This window comes from Euprymna scolopes, chromosome 2 (genome assembly GCF_053919585.1).
Source record: "Euprymna scolopes isolate OS-2025 chromosome 2, ASM5391958v1, whole genome shotgun sequence".
NCBI lineage: Eukaryota > Metazoa > Mollusca > Cephalopoda > Sepiida > Sepiolidae > Euprymna > Euprymna scolopes.
Genome location: NC_136483.1, coordinates 195527322 through 195550032, shown reverse-complemented (window position 1 = coordinate 195550032; position 22711 = coordinate 195527322). Strand labels below are relative to the sequence as shown.

At 32.0% G+C, this 22711-nt stretch overlaps 2 protein-coding genes across 2 annotated transcripts in view; one reads left to right on the top strand and one right to left on the bottom strand.

Annotated features, from left to right (window-relative positions):
- LOC145301289 (uncharacterized) overlaps nt 1-22711 on the bottom strand; it is a 539758-nt gene that overhangs the window by 278617 nt on the left and 238430 nt on the right. The window lies entirely within an intron of this gene.
- LOC145301273 (uncharacterized) overlaps nt 4334-22711 on the top strand; it is a 28766-nt gene continuing 10388 nt past the window's right edge. The window contains exons 1-18 of the mRNA XM_080144562.1: nt 4334-4438; nt 4941-5165; nt 5281-5433; nt 5533-5728; nt 7242-7497; nt 7728-7893; nt 8056-8382; nt 8637-9164; nt 9554-9852; nt 10328-10495; nt 10609-10867; nt 11001-11136; nt 11814-12068; nt 12242-12496; nt 12635-12869; nt 13034-13247; nt 16724-22042; nt 22224-22559. Of these exons, the coding sequence (XP_080000688.1) occupies nt 4349-4438; nt 4941-5165; nt 5281-5433; nt 5533-5728; nt 7242-7497; nt 7728-7893; nt 8056-8382; nt 8637-9164; nt 9554-9852; nt 10328-10495; nt 10609-10867; nt 11001-11136; nt 11814-12068; nt 12242-12496; nt 12635-12869; nt 13034-13247; nt 16724-22042; nt 22224-22559 (9417 nt within the window). The 5' untranslated portion in view covers nt 4334-4348. The remainder of the gene's footprint in view (nt 4439-4940; nt 5166-5280; nt 5434-5532; nt 5729-7241; nt 7498-7727; nt 7894-8055; nt 8383-8636; nt 9165-9553; nt 9853-10327; nt 10496-10608; nt 10868-11000; nt 11137-11813; nt 12069-12241; nt 12497-12634; nt 12870-13033; nt 13248-16723; nt 22043-22223; nt 22560-22711) is intronic.

Genomic DNA, 22711 nt, shown 5'->3' with positions numbered 1-22711 from the left:
CACACACACATACACACACACACATTTATTCATATATAAATATTTATATCTACTAACATACTACTAGAAAGCATAAATAAATACTAGAAGCATTATTAATTAAAGTTAAGGAACTAAATATTATTAAACAAATTCTTTTAATAACAACGATAACATTCTATAATGCCTTTAAAAGTGACATGAATAATTAATAAATTTTAGAACATGTCATGTAATGCATATATAAACTTATGATATAAAATAATATATATATATATATATATATATATAAGAACAAAAGAAGACGAAGTAAAAGTAAGCCGAACCCTTGTTTGAAATAATTGATACCATCGGCAAATAAAAACATTAACTTGTGAGAGGAATAACAATGAATTTGATCAGGTAGTTATCTAGACTGAACCCCACGTATATATATATATATATATATATATATATATATATATATATATATATATATATATATATATATATATATATATATAATACCCGGTAACACGAATTGATGTATTTTCACTTGGAGATTCCCTACACGAATGAACAGCAGAAGCCTCTGTGTACTATAATTGCCATAATATATTTTCAACTGAAGTTCACCAAGAGCTCTATCCATTGTTCCGTAAATAGAATACTTGGTAAAATTCAGTTGTACAAGTTACATTACTGGAGATTTCAGGTTAAATCCTCAGTGCAGGCGACCTAAAAATACAATTGTTAATTACTTAGGACATCTATTCAGTAATGGCTGACGGAATGAGAGCATGCTACCTCCGTGGATTGAATAAAGGGTTCCGTTCAAAATTCCGTGCAGATTTCCGAGTTCGACATAAAGATCCTCGTGTTCGACAAGATACATGTGAAGAAGGCCAGAGGTTACATCTACGCGAAACGTTGTGCAAATAACACTCAAGATGAGAACAGTAGTTCAAAGAATCCAAATAATATGAATATCAAAAATCCAGAACCATAAAAAACAAAAACAGTAATACTCATCTTGTGCAGACTAGTTTAAGTTTATATTTTTACAAATAGTTGCCCCATTAAGGTTTGTATTTATCCAACAACTTAGCTTTACTTAAATTGGTTACATGGTTCCACGCAAAGACCAACTTCTTTCATTTATATATTCAATATAATTATTGAGAAAGTGGTATGTTTAATTGTAGTTAACAGAACGAAAACAGCTAAAAAGAAAAGAAAAAAGAAAAAACAAATATACAGCAAATAAATGTTACCATAGCCAATAAGTTACTTTGCGACCTATTTCAATCATTTTTATGTGTGTTTAAGTATTTTAAATACTTTTTATTAGATCTTAAAAGTTAAATATTTTCTACAAGCTGTTTGGGATTTTGCAGACAAGATAGCTGCCGACGATATGAGAATTACATTTTTTCATCGGCTTCTCTTTGTACTTTTTTAAACAGAATCACACCCAATAATCGTCATAAATCGTGCGAAAATACAATGCTCAACCGAACTATATATTTTATTAACAATATTTTTGTATAATTTTTATTTGAGATGATGAACGTTTAATATCAGCCATGTATTTTCGTTCTGACTAAGCAGACTTGACACTAAGTAAAAAATACAAAAAGAAAATTATCTAAGTAGAAGATCAACATATTTTGTTTTTGCTAACATTTATTTGTTGTATATTTATAGTTTGTACTTAATATTCGTCTTGTTAACTGCGTTTAAACACATTCAATGAAGTAATTCTTTCGAGAATGGCCTTATAAACTTTTATTTATTCCAGATTAGTAAATTATCTTTTATTCATTTAAATTGGTTAAAAAAGAAGAAGTTTACTCGTGTTTAAACTGCTTTCTTGTGTTTCATGAACTTTTCTTTTGGAAAAAGATCACCGCCGGAGTCGCCACCTTCTTTCTTTTTCTTTTCGTCTCTCTTTCTTTTTCTTTCTTTTTCTTTCTTTCTTTCTCTCTCTCTCTCTCTCTCTCTCTCTCTCTCTCTTTGTTGTGCTACTCTAATAATCGAGAACCAAAATAAAGTCATTTAACGTGTCTGTACGACAGCGTACTTTTAAATACAAATTTAAAGTTACTTGTAAATAAATTAAACTTTACATAACAAAATAGTTTCATTTTATTCATACAAGGTGTCCAAAAAGTCACTGAACTTAAATAGATTCTTTATTTTTGATGATATATTTCTGTAATTTTAGCACAATCTGACTAAGACATTGGGAAATTAAAAAAAAAAACATGCAAAATCAAACAATCTTTATTTATAAAAAATAATGTTTTTTAAATGTTGGCCATTTTCAATTTCGCATATTTGTGCTCTTTCCAAAACATTATTTATGACAGATTGCAGAATCTCTGGATTGCGATTTTACTCCTTTATTTCGTTTCTGATGTTTTCCTTCAATTCTTGCAGGGTTTGGGGTTGTTAACATATATTCTTTCTTTAAGATATGCCCACAATAAAAAGTCGGGGCTAGTATAGTCTGAGGAATCTAGTGGCCATTTGACATTGCCATAGCGAGAGATAATGTTGTCGCGGAAGTATTGCCTGAGAAGCTCCATGGCGTCTCTTGCTGTGTGTACCGTTGCTCTATCTTGTTGGAACCATAATCCGGGCCTATTTTGAATTTGTGGGCGCAGGAAATCTGTAATCATAGTCCAGTATCTCTCTCCAGTAACAGTTACAACATTTTCGTCTTGATCTTCAAAAAATAAGGTTCAATAATCTTCTCTTCTGTTACTGTACATCATACAGTGCACTTTATGGGATGCAACTGCTTTTGATGAATTGCCGTTGGAGTTTCAGAGCCCCAAAATCTGTAATTTTGTTTGTTAACGAATTCATTCAAACGAAAATGGGTTTCATCTAACATAATCAACTTTTCCGGAAAATTGGGGTCATTTCGAATAAGTTCTTGCATTTGAACTGCATATTGAACCCGTGTTTGAAATTCTTCAGGCTTCAGATGTTGAACAAACTGGACTTTATAAGGAAAGGGATTTAAACTGTGCAAAATATAAAGTAGTGAGCTTCGATATATGTGGAACGTCATCGAATCGTTGTTTCGCTCTCTCGCACTCTTTCCCTATTTTCATTTGTGATGATGTTTCGAGGTCTTTCAGATCACGGAACATCAAGGACAGCTCCTTGGTTTTAAAATCGGCGCACAATGTTTCGAATTGTGTTGTGACTTGGGCTATCTCTTACGTGAAAATGGCGTTGATAAGCTTTTTGAGCCAAAAGAATTGGCCACTGATTTTGGTAAAACAATTTCACAACTTGCGTACGTTTTCAATGTTATACTTATTCATAATTAATTTCAAAGATATTGCCTGTAAAATATCTGAAATAGAGAAAACATTAATCATTAATAGTAAAATGACAGAGATTTGTGACTTTTACGACACCCTGTAGAAACAGAATACTATATGTTGAGAAATGAGAGAGAGGGAGGGACAGACAGACAGACAGACAGAATAGAATGGGTTGGGTTAGACAACTCATGTTGGAGGAGAGAAGGAAAAAGAGAATTGAAAAATAAATATAGAGAGAAGAGACACCGCACATTGTCCAAATTTTGAAATTTAAATAACATGTATCGAATCAACAGAACATTTTATGATAGTTATTTTTCTATTTCTTTGATTCATTTCTTATGAACAATTAGGGTACATAATATTTATGGTTTTCTTCATTCTAGATTGGCTTTTAAATTGAAAACATTAATAATAATATTATTCGATGATCTGTTTAAAAATAATTGTTTTGTTTCAAAATTATTAGTATTATTTTCATGTGAGAGGAAATGTTATGTTTAAAACGAGAAAATAACTCATGTAAGGGAAATCCTAATCCAGTTTGTTTTTTTTTAAATTAGCCTGTGTTACCAGTAAGATGTAACATGTCAAATAAATAAATAAATAAATAAATAAAATAAACGAGTACAATCCTGGAAGTTTTTCTTCTTAATTATTTGCGACATGACAATAAATAATTTCAGGAGTTTTGGCCGTCATTAAACACACAAAATTACATCAACAGTAATTTTGTTTGCTTGTAAAATCGCAGTCTGTAGTCCTTAAATACGCCAGGGCGCGTGTAATTTCTATTCGTATTTTTTCTTTCGAATATAGTTATGAAAACAGAACTGTTAATGAATTCAGAGTAATTGTTTAAAAAGAACGGAAATGGGTGCGTGTGTGTTTGTGATATTATTTCTCCAATTTGATATAATGCCCTTAAATAAATAAGATTGAAAACCTACAACGTTGATTGATTTTACTTTTCAGAAAACAACAAATTCAATTACCAAACTGGAACCGTCTACGAATTCTCTTACGATGCAAAAACTCTAACTAAAATGAATGGTGCCTCTGAAGACTCTGCCATGATCAACATGAACGCCAAGGTTGAGATTGAACCCGTGACCAAATGTGATCTTGTCATGAGGGTGAGTGAAACAGTACAAGTAGAACTTTAGATTGATTTCGAGAAGAGCCACTGTCGATCGATTTGTCACGTTGTGTTTCATCTGTCACGCTTAAGTTTCAAATAATTTTATCGTTGAACGTAGATATTAAACTTAAGAATTGATCCTTTTTAAAATTTACTTCACATTCGAATACTACACCTTATTGTAGATTTAAGCGATGACTGGATATCATTTTCTCTTTGTTCACACATGTTTATTTAGATTTACACCTATGAAAACGGTAATGATAAATGAAATTTTGAAATATTAACAAGGGTTTTATTTAAGAAAGCAAACATTTCCCGCGCTGAAATATTCTATTACTGTCTAATGAACATTTATAATTTTACTTACAGAGAAAAAATTAACCGTATTCAGTTTTCTTTACGATACACGCAAAATTTTAGTTCGACCAGTTAATTTTATCACTGTAATTTTTAATTAACTACTGCTTAAATCGCTAATGGCTTATTTTTTCCAGATTACGGATGCTTCTCTTCGAGATTCTGAAGACGATCAGAACTCTCAAGCTTTCAAAGAAGCCATGATGAAGCAACCATTAAAGTTCTCATTCCAAGATGGTCGAATTGATCACGTCTGTGCAATGGATGGCGAGTCAACCTGGACTCTAAACATCAAAAGAGGTATCCTCTCTGCTTTCCAAAACTCCATGGATAACTTTGATCGAGATCAGAATTTGACAGAGGTTAGTTTCGTTCATTCTATATTTACTGATTGCCATCAAAAGAACATATTTTTTCACGAAGAAAATTATTTTTTGTTTAAATGTAAACATATTGTTCAATGTTTGTTCATTTCAGACTGACGTTGTTGGCACTTGTCTTTCTGAATACAAAGTTATCAGCAACGGCCGTAAAAGCGAGAGAATACAGAAAACGAAAAATCTGCTCGGATGCAGCGACCGTGAAGGTTACCGAATGGCCATCCAATCCATCGGATACAACGTGCCTTCAGTAAGTATTTACCTTTTTGATATTTCACTAAATTCCAATTAATTCAACCAATTATCAAATCAATAATAAATATGATTTGTTGGCTGTTCTCTTTTCCAGTTTGTCAAATCTCTTCCATTGATGAAGAGTGAATACAAATGTACACAGACACTCGGCTCGAACATCCTTCAGAGTTCAACATGTTCAGAGGAACACGTGTTCAGACCATTCTCTTCTGGAAAGAACGGTGCCATGACAACCAGTGAACAGACTTTGACTTTCACTAATAAGAAAAAGGCTGGACGTCCGTTAAATGGTCAGTGCTTATTCTATAAGAAGTTTTCAATAACTAAGACACATCAATACTGACGCATTGGTTTTCTCTAACAATTTCTGGCAATCAATGTGGCTTTTTATACCTTTAAAGTAAACTATGCAAAAAAAGCCATTGTGTAAACAAATTTTGAGACAATGAATGCTAGAATTACTAAGGAAAGTTAAGTGTGTGTCTGTGTGTCTGTGTCTGCATCTGTTATAATTATTTTATTTCTTAATTACACTCTTTATTAGATCAATAATCTTTAAGTAACTATTAAGCCTTACTGTTATGACCAGGTGATTTCACTTGAATGGATAGTCTGGTGAAAGGTAAAGTATCCAATGACGGTAAAATCCAAAAGCTTAAATCTATTTATATGTATATATATATATATATATATATATATATATATATATATATATATAAAGAAATCTATTTGTAGTCCTCAACATACAGTCCTGCTTCGTTATATCACAACTCATCAGTGCCGCTAGACTAGCACCTCTCCCAAGCCAAGGATTGAACCTACCACCGTCGTGTTGACAGTCGGCATTTCTCCCATATATATATATATATATATATATATATATATATATATATATATATATATATATATATATATATATACTAGCAGTTCACACCGGCTTTGCTCGGACCCTATGTACTGTTCAAAACTTTATTTTTTCATATGTATATATATATATATATATATATATATATATATATATATATTAAAAAAGTTTGAATCATTATATAATGTATTCCCTATATCTGAATACGCCTCATGTAAAATTTCATATGTTTAGAGCAAAAATTGGCTGAGTAATTTGACAGAGACCGTAGAGGTCAATTTTTTTAAAATTTGACCCCTAATTTGGACACTTTAATATTTATTGTTTTGAGCTCAAATGAATTAAAAAGTTTGATCTGTGTCCAAGTCACGTACATCTAAAATTTCAAGTGTTCAGACCCAAAATAGGTGGAGGAGTTTGGTAGAGTTTCAAAGGTCAAATCTTTGAACTTTGACCCCTTGAGAGCCAAATTTCTGGCCGAAACCCGATTAAAAAGATTTTCTCAACTCTCAATAGCCCTGTTAATTTTGAAGTTCGTAGACTGATAATTGACGTAGTTTGGTAGTGAAATGTACACATACAGATACACATACAATTTCCCTTTATATATATATATATATATATATATATATATATATATATATATATATATATATATATATATATATATATGGGAAGTGTTGGTGTAATGAACACAGCTGCTCCAGCTACGCAACACTTATGAATAAACAGCTACTAAAGATGCGTGAACGGATAGAAAATAACATCGAATGACACAAATAACTAAAGGGTTTGATATTTTTAATCGTTCCAAAATTAATTAATCGGGTTTTTTTTCTTTTTTCTTGTTTTTTGCATAGAATGTATTTATTTATACTTATTTATATATCATTTCTAACAAAATGCAATTATTTTCTGTTTGTGATGACTCTTTTCAGATCAATTTCGTGAAAGAAGTACATTGTTATTCCATCACCAACATGACACACCAAGTAAACAAGAGAAAGAGGACAAAATTGAGTCTAAATTGCAAGAACTCTGCAAGAAAGCAACTGAAGATATTCGCCCTGAAGTTCCCGAAATGGTTAACCAACTGATTGAACACATGCGTCACGTCGACCGAGATGTTCTTTCAAGAATTTATAAGAAAATCAACCAAAAATCCATCTGTGCAAACAAAGCTGATCGCATCAAGTAAGTAAGCGGCATCTTTGATAAGTTGACTACATACTTCAAATATATTTAAAATGTTAACTCATGAAAGGAATTAATTCTTAAAACCAGTTAAAACCGATTGCATATCATGTAGTGTTTAAACATTTGTCTCAAGATAGAATTTGTATAATTCTTGAAAGAATTTTGTTATTTAAGATTCATTATTTTAATATTGTATCAAAATGCAAATATCCTATGTCATTTTACAGACAATATTTTCACGATGCAATTCCAATGGTAGGAACCGAAGCCTCGGTTGGTATGATCCAAGACCTCATCTCAAGGAAACACGTCACCGGCAGTGAAGCTGAAATGTGGCTGTTGTCTTTATCCTTTGTTCATCATCCTTCAAAAGAAATGGTTGCAGCTATCATGGTAAGACAATTATGCACAGAACAATCTAATAATTATTTTAAAATAAAATATAGCAAATGAACATTTATTAGGTTTTACTTGCTTATGCATCATTTAAAATTGAATTTGTATCAATCAGTTTAAAATAATTTCGTTTTTTTTTGTTTTTTTCTTTTATTGTAGCCTTTATTAGATGAACACGATGTCTCTGGAAACATTCTCCTCGCCGTATCATCTTTGGCAAGCAGTTATTGCAATGAACGACCTGAATGTGGAAAAGATTCTGAAATTTCTACTCTCATCAGAAAACTGATGCATCTCACACACGATTGCAACGATCAGAATGTTGATGCCAGAAAAATCGTTTTTGCTCTTCGAGCACTTGGCAACATTGGTCATTCCCATGAAGCCGTGTCTCATTTGAGTCGTTGTTTCACTCGTAAAGATGTCAGTGATGAAATAAGAATTGCAGCTATGGATGCTTTCCGTAGAATTCCATGTGATGCTGTGGTAAGTGAATATTATTCTTGTTTTCTAGACACTTCGAATATAAAGATAATATTACAATCTTTAATTGACAGTAATTATATAATTTCTGAAGTTAATTTAACATGGAATATTTATACGATTTAAAATTTGCGTGATTTCAATGTTTTTATATACAAATTTGATCATAGAAAATCCGAAACAGATGTCATATATATTTGAATACACTTTATTTTAATAATAATATAAGAATTTTTTTTCTTTTCATTTACCTGCAGCGCTCAGACTTGATGGGAGTATTCCGTGATGAATCTGAAGATTCTGAATTACGTATTAATGCTTACATTGGCTTGATGAAATGTCCCAGTGGAAATATTCTATCTAAAGTGCGCCAAGTTTTAGAAAAGGAAAAGTCCAATCAAGTTGGATCTTTTGTCTGGTCTCATCTGACAAACTTGATGGAAACCTCAGATCCACATATGCAGGATATCCGCAACATTGTCCAAGATGAAGAACTTAAGAAAGAATTCAACCTTGACCAAAGGAAATTCTCCAGGAATTACGAAGGATCATTCTTCTTTGATTCAATCAACACTGGTGCTAAAGTCGATAGCAATGTCATCTTTTCACAGAAATCTTTCATTCCAAGATCGGCTAACTTAAACCTTACCATTGATTTATTTGGTCATGCCATCAACTTCCTAGAATTTGGCGGTAGAGTCCAAGGTGTGGAGAAAATTCTGGAAAACTTTTTTGGACCTGTTGGAACAAAAACTCCTACTTTGAAGTCGCGAATCCCAATAAACGTAAGTAGAACAAAACTCTACTGAATCCGATTGAATCCGGTTATATGATTTAGAAATGTTATTCAAACGATAACTTGTTTTTTATTAGTAGTCAAAGCTAAAAACAAAACTTTTTAATTACTTATATTAAATTTTGTTTAATTTTTATTCTTCACAAACAATTGTCTACTTCATAAATTCAAGAATTGAAAGTTTCACGATATCCAAAATCCAAATTGAGAAAAACGTGTGAAATAAGTGTTCTTTTTTATCGTTCATCAATCTACGTTAAAAATATCAAAGATGGGGTTTAAATATCCTTGAAATGAAATCAAACATGAGTTTACATACTGTGTGAAAATGACAAGATGATATGCTTGATATTGAAATGCTTTTTTTTTTGTTTTCAGTTTGATAAACATATGGAATCGTTCCGTTCGTCCGCTTTTCTCCGCGTGTTTGGAAACGAGCTTCGTTATTGGGATGAGAAATCTTTGAGTGAATTGCAGTCTTCTCTTCAGAAACTGATGCGTATGCAAAGTTTGTCATTCAGCAAAACTATGGTGCTTCTCGATAGCCGCATGATTATTCCCACCTGCGTTGGTTTGCCACTCAACCTCACTATGTCTTCAACTGGAAGTATTTCTATTGATGCTAAGGCATCTCTTCAAGCAGGAAAATTCCAAATGAATGTCGAATTTAAACCAAGGTAAATTCTTTACAAATTTTACCTCTTTCTACTTTACTGGTTGCACTAAGTATAATATTACAATAAAACATAAGACACTTGCGATCACACAAGCTAAAACAACACAATAAATAGAACATAACATACTGCCATTAATAGAGTATCGTTTCTTTATGAATTCCAGCAACTGTAAATAAATTTAGGCATTAAGAAATGCTAATAAATCCATAACAAATATCTAGTAAAGTCTAGTAGACATAACCAAGAAAGTTTTTGTTTGATAATAGGCACACTATTAAAAAAATAAAAATTGAATTCTATTTAGAATACCATTTCATAACAAAAAATAATTCTATCATTTGGCAAGTGTATGCAAGTCTATAGACTTTAAATAAAAAGTTTACTATTTATACATATTACTAATTTTCCCTCGAATTAATTGAATAATAATAATTTGATGGAATATTCATTTGTATTGTACATTTGATTTTTACAGTGCTTCAGTTCAAGTCAAAGGTGAGATGTCTGTGGATGCCCATGTGTCTCGTGCTGGCCTAAAAATGGTAACAGTTGCCCACACAAGCACTGGAGCCAGATTGGATATTGCTAACAACAAATTTGACTTGCAAATTCCCGAAAAAAAGATGGAAATTTTCAACCTGAAGTAAGTAAATTCTAAAAAGATTTCTGTATCAATTTTGTCTTGCATCAACTTTCACTTTTTATAAAATAAATAATTCATTCGACTTAATCATAAATCTTTCTTTTAATTTGCAGGACTGATTTTTACATCATCCATCGTAACACTGAAAAGAAACAGAAAATGATTGTTGATAATGTGAAGAAACACGAGATTTGCACAGGCAAATTGATGAAGCAAGTGACAGGTCTGACTTTCTGCCAAATCATCAAGTTTCCAAATGCTTCCCTTCACAACGAGGCTCCATTCTTTCCATTCACTGGTCCAGTTGTCTACGATCTTTATATGATGAACGAAGACGCTCCCAATGGATATCAAATTGAAGGATTCACCAAAGTAAGACAAGTTCCTAATGAAATTTCTTTTTATAAAAATTATTTCGAAAACGTCTATTTCATTTACCTGTCTTTAGGTGTCTTTAGTTACGCAAAAAATAACATACATATTTTTTTTGTTTTAATCTTTTAAGCAATCACCCTACTCTTTCTACATGGATACTCCAAATTCAAAAGTGTCCAGAAGAATTGCTATTGATACTATTATGAAAAACAAAAATGAAGCACACATCACCTTTAAAGCTCCATGGAAAAACATCAAAATTGAAGGTTAGTCAATTTCTTGTGTGAACATTCTGTACGTGAGTATATCTGTATACTGTATGACGTGATATGCACACCAGTTCTTACTTTCTCTTTTTCTCCCTCTATTTTTCTCTTTAACTTCTCTCTCTCTCTCTCTCTCTCTCTCTCTCTCTCTCTCTCTCTGTGTATATATATATATATATATATATATATATATATATATATATATATATATAACTCAGAGAAGAGAGACACACACACAGAAATCTAGTTTATTAAGATTCTTATGAAATATATTATATTTGACAAAAACTTTACATTATGGAAATTGCAATTATTTTGTTAAATGTTATTAAACTTTATTTATAATTTAAATTCATGAATAAAATGGCTTTATCAAAATATTTGTTAAAAGTTGAGTAAAATTATAAAAAATATATTGAAAGTATTTTCAACAGCATCAGAATACGCTCACATACTCTCGTGCAATAAAACCGATTTAGTAAAAATATATATAATATACAATAATGAGATGATAAATGCTAACCGAATGAGTAATAAATGTTAATATAAATTTACTTTATACAATTTATAAGTACTTTCAAAATATCATTGCGATTATCTAAAATGATTGTAGCTGTATTTAAATAAAGATTTCTTGTTTTAATTACAACTGTTTTATTAAAATTCCTTTTCAACAGGTACAGTCGTGAACATGGACAATATGAAGAAAGTAACAGGAGAAGTGTCTATCAATGGTCGTACGCCATATTCTTTGGAGGCTGAGATTGGCATGAAGAACACAAAAGGTCTGTGGAGTTTTACACCGAAATTTCAAATCACCATTCCACAGAAAAAGATGAAGTACGAAGGAAAAATCGAAATTAACCCGATGAAAACCTTGTTGATCGATATGTCTGCCATGGGATTTATTGCTAGTGATATCAACTTGAAAGGTAAGAAAACGATATCATCTTGAGTTCAATTTCTTTATTTCTGATTTTTTCAGAGAAATACAGATTTCCATTCATTTTATTGATTTATGTTATATTTTTATATTCTTTGTAAACAATAAACAATTTATATTTAAAACGTCATTTTGTGTATTATTTTATTTTACACAATTTAGTGTCTGGTGAAATTGTTCCAAAAGAAATTGGCTTCACCTCTCAACTGAGAATTGGAAAGAAAGAATATTATTTGGGTAGCCGTTTGGGTAGAATGGTATCAAAAACTGGATTCAAATACACACCATCTTTGAAGATTTCAATGCTAAATAAAGACATTGTGGAATTCACCAGTGAGATTGTCTACCAATCCAATAAGAAAATAAGTTTTGATTTCAAACTTAACAAAATCCTTCCAAAGACAATTGCTATGAACGGTAAGTGTCAAAATAATAAGTATGAATAAATATTAATTTAAATATCATTAAGTGATAAATTCAAATGAATTTTGATTGTTTTTAAAAATTATTTACTGCTAAGACATTATAAAATATGTATTATCAAATCCATTTCAGCCATCGTCCTCATGAACGCTGGAAAAACGAAGACAAAACATATCCTGAGAGTTTTATTCAAATCGCCTCGTGGCAACTTCCGGATCATTGGAGACGTAGACAAAAAGAAAGCCGGAATAACGAGTCGTATTATTGGAAGCTACAATTTTGGAGCGAAATATTCTGATCGTCTTACATTGTCATGTAAAATCCGTGATCTTAGTGTCAAAAAGTCTGTGCGTTATATGGGAAGTATGTAAGTATGAAACACTGTCTTTCAAAGTTCTATGAATTGAATCAAATATATTATCTTTTATTCCAATGTTTTTGTTACATCAAAATCCACTCCAATAAACAAAAATGCATTACACGAAAGCAAAATAGTAAATCTTCAATATATTCATTGGATTGTTTTTGCAGTGGTTTGATAAGCAAGAAACAAGTCTTCTTGAACTTTAATCTGAAGGGTCAGTTGGCCAAGGCTGCGAACCATTTGGAAACGAAATTTGATCTTCATTATGGAAATCCAAAAATCAAGACAAACAACCTTAAATTCGCTTGTGTGCTCAACAGAGCTTTGAAACCATTTAGTCACACTTACGACTACACCATGGCCATTCAACACCCAGGACAGGTAATATTACAATCTCTATTGTGTAACTTTTATAAAACAGTTTATGAAAACCACAATCAAACATATTTTATATTCTTTTCATAGAACTTTCCACAAAATATAAATACTGTTCTTTTATTAAGCTTTCAATTTGATAGGATTGTGCTTTGCTTAATGGATACCGTCGTAATCTATGCAATCCACTATGCCGGATACGAATCCTATTGGATTTAGGGTAATTATTTACATACTTATGTTATTGTGATATTTTGTCTACGCCATGTTTTTTTCGACTGAGGGCAAAACTAGCAGCTTATGTTTAATTAATTGTATATAATAAATCATTAGTCATAGACATTATCATGCCACAGCAAATATGCCATTCAACACCCAGGTTAAGTAATAATAGAACCATATCTTCATTAGGCAATTTTTATAAACTTTATGAATAAAACTAGCAGAACCTGTTAACCGCGGTTGCCCGGTATTAGTATACCTCCCACCCTCCACGTAAAATTAATATACTTCTGTTGTTGTTGTTGTTGTTGTTGTTGTTGTAGCCCAAACAGCAACCTTCCTAAAGTTTAGAACGGCTTTCAAAATGGACACCATTAACCTCCCTATGTTAAAAACGGCTTTCGGAATAAGCATCCCTTTTTGTGAATGGGGGAGTGGTTGGTCAGTTTTTGTATTTTTGACAGAAATATATTTCGAGGCAATTAATTAGGTTTGTGACACATTTGCGTTTAAACATAATTAAAAGTATCTAAATTACACTCAGGTATCTTTCATATATACATAAAAGCAACCTACAATTGTATTTTGCTTTGTGACCAACGTGGGTTTATAAATGGAAGCAAACCATTTAATATTAGTTATTAGCCTTGAATGCCCGCAGGTGCAAAAAAAAAAGTTAAAAAGTTGTTTTTTATTTTGTTTTGTTTTCAGATTAAAACAAAAATTTGAAACTTTGTTTTCATAACTTTTATCTTCCGGTTTCACTTTTCAATTATAACGTTCTACTACGACTACTTTGTGGCCATCTCTTTCGCGTGACCGATGAATATTGCCGTTCAAAAAAAAAGAGGTTAGGGTAAATTTTTACTTTCTTTCCAGCTCGATGACGACTGTGACAAGTGTTCGAGTATGCTGAAAACGAATACCACAGTAATGTCGTATTTTAGCGTCGCAAAAAGTTTTAAAAATATTCAATTCAAACAAAAAATGAACTTCAAAGTTTAATTTGCATAGTTTAAAAAAAAAAGTTTTGGGGGTTTGGGGGGCGGGGGGTTATGAGCAAAAACATCCGACAATCTAACTGGTTTAACATAGCATTTGATACAAATAATATTTAGTTATAGATTTTTCGGGCGCTAAAATAGAACATTACTAATATATCATTCTTGAAAGCTGGATATGTCAGTATAGACATGGCATATCTACAAGAAGTTTTTTAGGATTTTTTTCAAAGAGGTAAGAGAAAGAGGAAGGTTAGAGGGGGATTAAGAAAGTTCCCTTCCGAACCCACTTTTTTAGACGCGAATATTCACCAGCCACAAAGTAGGTGTACGATTTAGTAGAAAGTTATAACCGAAAACTGATCCTGGACGAAAATAAAAAAAAGTTTCAAATTTTTGTTTTAATCTGAAAATTAAGTTTGTAATCGATGAGATTAACGTGAAAAAAGAAAAAAAAATGTAAATTGTGGAATTTAGGGTGTTGAGCAATTTCCTAAACGTCGGCGAAATTAACTTATTAATTACAGTAGCGTAACTGAACTAAATTGTTATAAAACTAAGTGATGTGAATGTAATGGTGTTTCTCCAAAAACATTTCCAACTATTAACAAAATATTAAAATGGCTGACTTGTTTACAGAGAAATTGAAATGAAATGAATTTTGAGTGCTTATTCAAATTGGCATTTATCGTGGGAACTAAAAGTAAAGAAAATACAGAAACGCCTGCATGATATACGTAATCGTTACAAAACGAACATATAACATTCCAAAATTCACGTAAATCGATCCAGTATATTTTTTACAAAATAAAAATAAAATTTTATGACAAAGCGAGTAGTAGTGTTTTCGTAGGCCATGATTAAATTTGATGAAAGTAATACGGGGGAAAACAACTCAAATCAAAGTGCTGATGTCAAAATTCAGCTTCATGTTCAATACAAGTAAACATATTGCAGTATACTTAACTGGTCATAAAATTATCAATCGAATGAAATTTTTATGAAACTAAATGTCGTGAATGTAATGATGTTTCTCAATATAATAAATGAAAGTAAATATTTTTTAACTATTAAAGATATATTAAAATGGCTGACTTGTTCCTGTTTACTTGAGGACTAAGTTAGACACAAGGTCGGTTTTTAATGTGAGGAAAATTCAGCTCCTCAAAACGGAGCACTCTGGTTAGGAACAAAACTTAAAATTGTCTTAGTCTAGAAGGATTTCTTCTCTACTGATCGAGGACAGAAAAATGAAGTGTAGTATCAGAAAAGATACTACATTTTGCTCCTAGCCAAAAGGCCACCAGACATGTTTACGAAGAAAATGAAATGTATTCTAATTAAATAAATTTTGGATTTTTTAAATAGGATTTTTTAAAAAGTTCGTTTTAGTGGTATCAAATTTTTTTATTTTCAATAATATTAAATAATCAAAAAAATATTTATGCAACATACGAACCGTGCTGAAATATTTACGTTATTTATTGAAAATCCATTCATAACATAAGAAACTTTTAATATTTTAATATTGCAGTAACATTATGAAAAAAGCCTTTAAAGTCCATGTTAATGAGATCAATATGACTTGAAAAAAATCTGTACTTTCATTTAACAATTTAATAAACACAAGATGCCATAAAAATTGAATTTAACTTGAAAATCCAATCAAAAAATAGCACAAGTCATATTCTTCAAAAGAATCTATTACATTCATTTAAGATTTACACAATAGAATCTTCATATAAACAATTTGAGTTTTATTTCTACATTTCTTTCTATAAGATTTTATGGATAAAAGTTAATACGTACATTATTTAAGAATTTAAGCAAGGAGATACATTTGAACAGAAATTTTAAACCGCTATTTTATTTTAAGTTGTCATTGGTAAACACAATTTCTTTTATGCAATGAGGATGTAGCGAGGGTTTTCATCATCCAATCATAATGTGGCTAGATTTTCTTTTATCAGCACCAGCAATTTATGTTTGTTTTACTAAACTCAAAAGTTTATTAGCCATTTCGAATATTCCACTTTCCTTTTCTGGCATGGCCAGCATGATAATGGCCGAAGCAACAACCATAATAATATATAGATAACCATAATATGGTTATCCTTTGCTCAATTTACGTTTATAATAATTATTATGCTTCAACACTAAATAAACAAATAGCATATTTCTAATTTCAGGTCTTAATATATTTGATGAGTTTAAACACTATAATTATGCTTTTATGACTGTGTTTTTCTATTTTTGTAGAATCTGGATTACAAAATGGAGGCTAAGCATGTGCAATCTGCGAAATGGCCATTCAAGAAATTTGAAAATAACGTCATGATCCAACTTGCCCCTGGAAAAGTTGTTCAAACAAAATTATCTTATAACATCGCTAAAGTAAAAGGCTTACCAACTTATGAAAGTGAGGTTGCTCTTTCTTATCCTGGCCGAGACATGAAAATGGCAAATAAATTGATGCAAGTCAATAAGAATACATATGAAAACCATTTTAATGTGCAATGGCAAAAAGGAAGGGAGGCAACTGTGCAAAGTACGTACACCAAAACTGGCAAAGATATTCATAATATTGAAAATATGTTGAGACTGCCTAACAAGAAAGAAGCTAAAGCCTCTGCCATGCTACAAGTGACCCGTGGGGCTTATAAAGCCAAACTGCACTTTTCTGCCGATAAAGAAATGATAACTCGTCAACAAATTAACTACATGGCCGAAGGTGGTGTTACTTATACTTTCAATGCTAAACAAATGTCCAGTGATGCCAATGCTGAACTGATGTGGGCACCAAACAAGAAAATAGCAGCTAATGTCAATTTTGATTACATGAAAAGAAATTCTTTTAGTAGTCAACTTGCTTTCTCGACACCATTTGATGCAATGAAGACCTTTGATGGCAAAGTCAAATATATCTGGGCCAATGGTAAATATACATCCATGATGTCTATGTCTTGGAACAACGAAAATCAGCTGAAGCAAGAATTTTCCTTCGTTTATCCTGACTTTCACCTTTCATATGATGCATTTGCTCTTCTCAGTGGCAAGAAATCAGAAGTTAGTCTTTCAATGAAGTATTCAGATATGTCTTTAAATGGTAATCTCAAAACTAGTCATAATAAAAATACAATTATTAATGTCATCCTTAAGTACACATCACCGAAATCTGGCAATGATGGTGAGCTTGGATTAGATTTTGATATTCTTGATTATAATGGCAAAATGAAAACCACTTTCAAATATGATAAACAAAGGGGAAAGGTCATGTCTAGTGGGGAGGGTAAATTTAACCTTCCACTGCAGCAACTCCGTCAAATCGGTGGTTCTTATAACTTGAAACATAACAGCGATGTTTCATCCCTTGATATGAGTTTTTCCAGTTCATTAAGGAACTACAGAAACGGAAAAATGTCGTTTGAAATGAACAGAAACTTGCCCAAGATGCTCAAGACTACTATGGATCTGACACTCAATGGTAATCCAGTGTTCAACTTAAATGCCAATTATGAAAGACAAAGAGATGATATCGATATGAAAGTTGAAATTACACCAGCCAATGGTAAAAAGGTAACAGCTTCAGGAAATGTCAATTTTTCTGGTAACAGAAAAACAGCTAATGTTGAAATGAAATCCAGTTTTCTGCAGTTCTCTGCTGACGGTGCTTTCGAATATCAAGGCACTCGATCTGCTGAGACTGAGCTGAAACTGACACTCAACGGTAAGAACTTAATGATGAGGTCTAATTACAAGAAAGAAGGAACAACATACAAGGCAACTGGAACTTTGGGATTGCCAGATGGAAGATCATTGAAAATGGAAGGAAGTCTTGACTTGGAAAATATTGCTGCATCTTTGAAGACAATGACGCCAGATTTCCCTCAGCTGACCCAAATTGACATGGCTTTCTCTTTTAATGGTGATAAACGAATGTTTAGAAGTACAGCTTCTTTGAAAGTGATGCCTTATATCGACACGACTCAAGTAGAAATGAAATTCAACAAAAAACAATTTAGCATTGAAATGAAGTCAAAGTTTGAAAGCATGAAGCAAGCAAAGATAACAGTTACATATGACGGTGATTGGGTTCGATCTCAAAAAGTGAAATCCATCTTTCAATTAGATAATGAACAAATGTTCGAATTCGATATGGATTACAACTTTAATAGCATTCAGGATTTTGCTGTAAGTATGGAGGCACTTACATCTCACAGACGTTATAAAGAATTCCAATTTGATTTGAAGAACAAAGGTGCTATGAGGAATATGCAATCTAATTTGAAATTGAAACTGTCCAATGTTATCATGTTTGATGCAATGTTTCAGAATTCAAGAAGAGCCAGCAAACTATCACTTGATGGCCAAGTTTTGGATTTTGATGAATGGAAGAGCACATTTGAATTAAAAGGTGATCTCAATTTCATGACAGTAAGCAGCATCACAAGCATTGGTAAGCAAGAAGTTAACAAGATCGAATTCAGTATTAAACAATATGGACGTATGATTAACGTCAAGGTAAACGGTCCAAATGCTGTCAACTTTGAGTTTAATATGAATCTTGATACAGAAACCATCATTTTCAACATGGCATCAACATTCACTATGAATGGCCGAGAAAAATATACGATTTCAGCATTGTACGAACATTTGTCTAAACTAGAAATCAAAACATCTATTCCATCATACAACGACGAATTGTTGGTAACTTTTTCAGGACCTTTGAAAGCTTTCAATATGCACACAAAATTCAGTCACAATGCTCAAGTTTACGAACTTATGTTTTCCAACAAAGAATATTATCGTCAGATGAAAGCAACTTTGAACACTCCATACTTCCAAGATACAGCATTGTTCAAGTTTGAAGGCGACCTCAGTAACATGAATATTTTGGCCAAAATCATGCATAACAATGAGAGATTCCAACTGACTTTTTCTAACAGCGGTTATTATCAACAAATTGATGCAAAATTGGACACTCCTTACTTTCAACCAATTCTTAAATTTTCTTTACTTGGAAATGCAAGAAAGTTTAACTTTGAATTTACGATGCAATTTGACAAACACACTTATGAATTAAAAGCATCCAATGAAGATTACTTCCAAAAAATGAACTTCCTTCTAAACACACCATTTTTGAACATGGACTTCCAATTCGAAGGTGACTTGGACAACACCAAAGGAACATTCACTATCCTGTATGGTAATAGAAAATACGAATTAACATTTTCCAACAAGGACTTTTTCCAAGTTTGCTCTCTCACCTTAACTATTCCAAAGCATGTAATAAAAGTCAATGGTAACTTAAATATTAAGATGAAAGCAACAAGTGGTGACTTTACTATTATGTACAACAAGAAAAAGGTGTCTTTATCAGGAAATTACAAAGATCTCGGTCGTAAGAGGATCATCAAAGTCGATTTGAACACACCTTATTTTAAGGATTCTCTCTCAGCTACTGTGTCGGGAAAACCCAAGAAGTTCAACGCTGAAGTGAAATTACTTCATGAAGGTGACACATACGAACTGACAATCTCAAATAAGAATTTTTACGAGATGATCGATTTAAATATCTATGCTCCAGGAATTGAAGCGAAATTGGATTTTGAAGGAGAGCTGAAAAAGTTCAAATCTTTTGTTAGCGTCAAGATTATGAATGACATGTACAGTTTCGGATTATCCAATGATAATTACATCAGAAATATCCAGATGGAAATGACCAGTCCACAAACTGGAAAGGTTATGTTTGGCTACGATCTTCAAGGTAATCTCAATAATTTTAAGCTGACTTCTCAATTTTCTTACAAGAAAAACATGTATGAAATCAACATAGTGAGAGATATCAAAACAGGAGAACATCGAATGACAATTTCCGGTCCACAAATCAATATCAATGGTCACTTCAATGGCGATCTTAAAAGCTTTTCTTTCAATGCCAATATTGTTCTCAAAAATGAAAAATATGAAATAATGGCTTCCACGAAAAACTATTTCCGTGAAATCTCTGCCAAAATGGCTACTCCACAATTTGGAGAACAAAGTTTATCAGTAAAAATCAACGGAGAACTGAGCGATTTTAACGGATTCATTGAAATCAAGAACAACAATGACGTATATAGGAGTGACTTCTCATTGGCCAATAACGAATTACGTCTTTCTTTACCAAAATTGTTGCAGAAGCTTCAGATGAAATTGAACGGCAACTGGAAAAACTTTGATTTTGTCATGCAACTAATCGATTATAATGGTGAAAGAATTGAAATTAATGCCAGCAACAAGAACTTTAAAGAACTAAAAGCACATGCAACCATTCCTCAATTGAAGGATATTGATTTGTTGGTTAAAACGAGTGGTAACCTAAGAAACGGTGAAGCAATGATGAAAATGTCTTATGGTGAAAACATGTTTGAAAACGAAATTGAAATTAGTTTCGATGGTAGACAAGCAAGTTTCAAACTTGAACCTCATTACAATATTTTTGGTCGATCTGGAAAATCAAAACTAAATGTTGATCTTATGTTTGATGATCAATCCTACAAATATGAATTTGAAGCTGACATTGAAGGAACTCAAGTCAACTCGATGACTTCGATAAAGATCTCTTCGGAAGTGAGTGTTTTGATGACACTTAACATTCCAACATTTGATTCAAGTGAAATGAAATTGCGTATTGTTTCTGAAGGGTTTCAAAAGACCGATATGATGCTTAACTTGAAATCTCCCTGGACTGGAATGACAAAGATCTTCTATGAACACAATGGTGAAATGGGAAAATCCTTTAGCACTAAAGGATACGTCGAACGAGATCAAAACAGATTGGCTGGTTTTCATTTAGATACTAATTTTGCTAGAGACTACAGTTTTGATTTCAAAACTGACTATGATAATTCCCGAAATGTAATTGAAACCAAAGGAGATCTAAAGTTTCAAGGGCGTATAACCATGGCCTCTTTCAGTCTAACTACACCATTCAGAATTCTCAGAGAATTATTTGTTTCTACTGAAATGAAAATGCTACGCGATGGAACAGTTAACATGGAATTAAATGTAAGATCTGAAAATCAAGAACATAGTCTGAAAATTGATGTAAGTAACGACAATTTCAGCGGTTTGTTGAATGTGAATATGGATAAGAGAAACAAGGATAGACAATACCAGTTTGAAACATCTTACAAGAACAACGATCAACGTGATGATATCTCTCGTAGCTTCAGCATTAAAACCGTCCTCCCTGAAAGAACAGTTACTTTCGATTCTCATTTTGAGAACACACAACACTCAGTGGTCGTGTCTAGCTACCTCATGTGGGACGAGTCTCAAGATCAGAAAATCGGATTTGAATTGTTGGTCCAAAAGGGAAGAGAAAATGAAGCTAAACTCAGAGTGATTACTCCACGCCGAACGATTGAATTATTTGGCAAAGTTGAAGTCAATGGAAATCATTGTTCCACAATGGGTCATATTATGATGGACATCAATAATCAAGCTCAAAAGATTGACATCAAAGCAGATATTACAACATCAAGTGACAGGGCTGATATTGATCTCACCGTTAAATTCCCCAACCAGAAAAAGGTGAATCAATCTTGTTTTTCTTCATTCAATAATAATAATAATAATAATAATAATAATAATAATAATAATAATAATAATAATAATCATTTGGATATCGATATTTCTAATCAAAATTAAATAGTTATCATTCAACTATATTTAGTAGAATTTCTTCTTGTTAAAATAATATTTATTTTTTCAGGGAATGAATTTGAAGACAAGCATCAATGTCCCCAACGACGACGTTATCTTCAGCAGCAAGTCCGAGTTCAGCATGGATCAAGATCCCCAAAAGACCTTCAAAATGTCAACAAAATTGATGTCAGAATCCAAAGATAAACGTGATATGTACACTCTGCAGATGGACGCTGAACATGCCGACACTGGTTTTGCTATTGATATGACTGGCCGCGTAAGCAGAAACCCAGAGAAATATAACGCCGATGTTGAGATGATATATTCGAACTTAAGGAACACACGTCAAAAATTTGCCGTTCGAGGTGAAATACACAAGATCATCCGGGGGGTTAATTTGAAGGTAAATCTAATTCATCACTTTTCTATTAATTTGAGCTCAATTCACACGAGTAACGATTGTTTTAAGAAGTATTATAACATAAACACATATACTGTAATATAAATATAAACATTTCATTATATTAGTGAGTGGGGTTTGGCATTACTATTGTT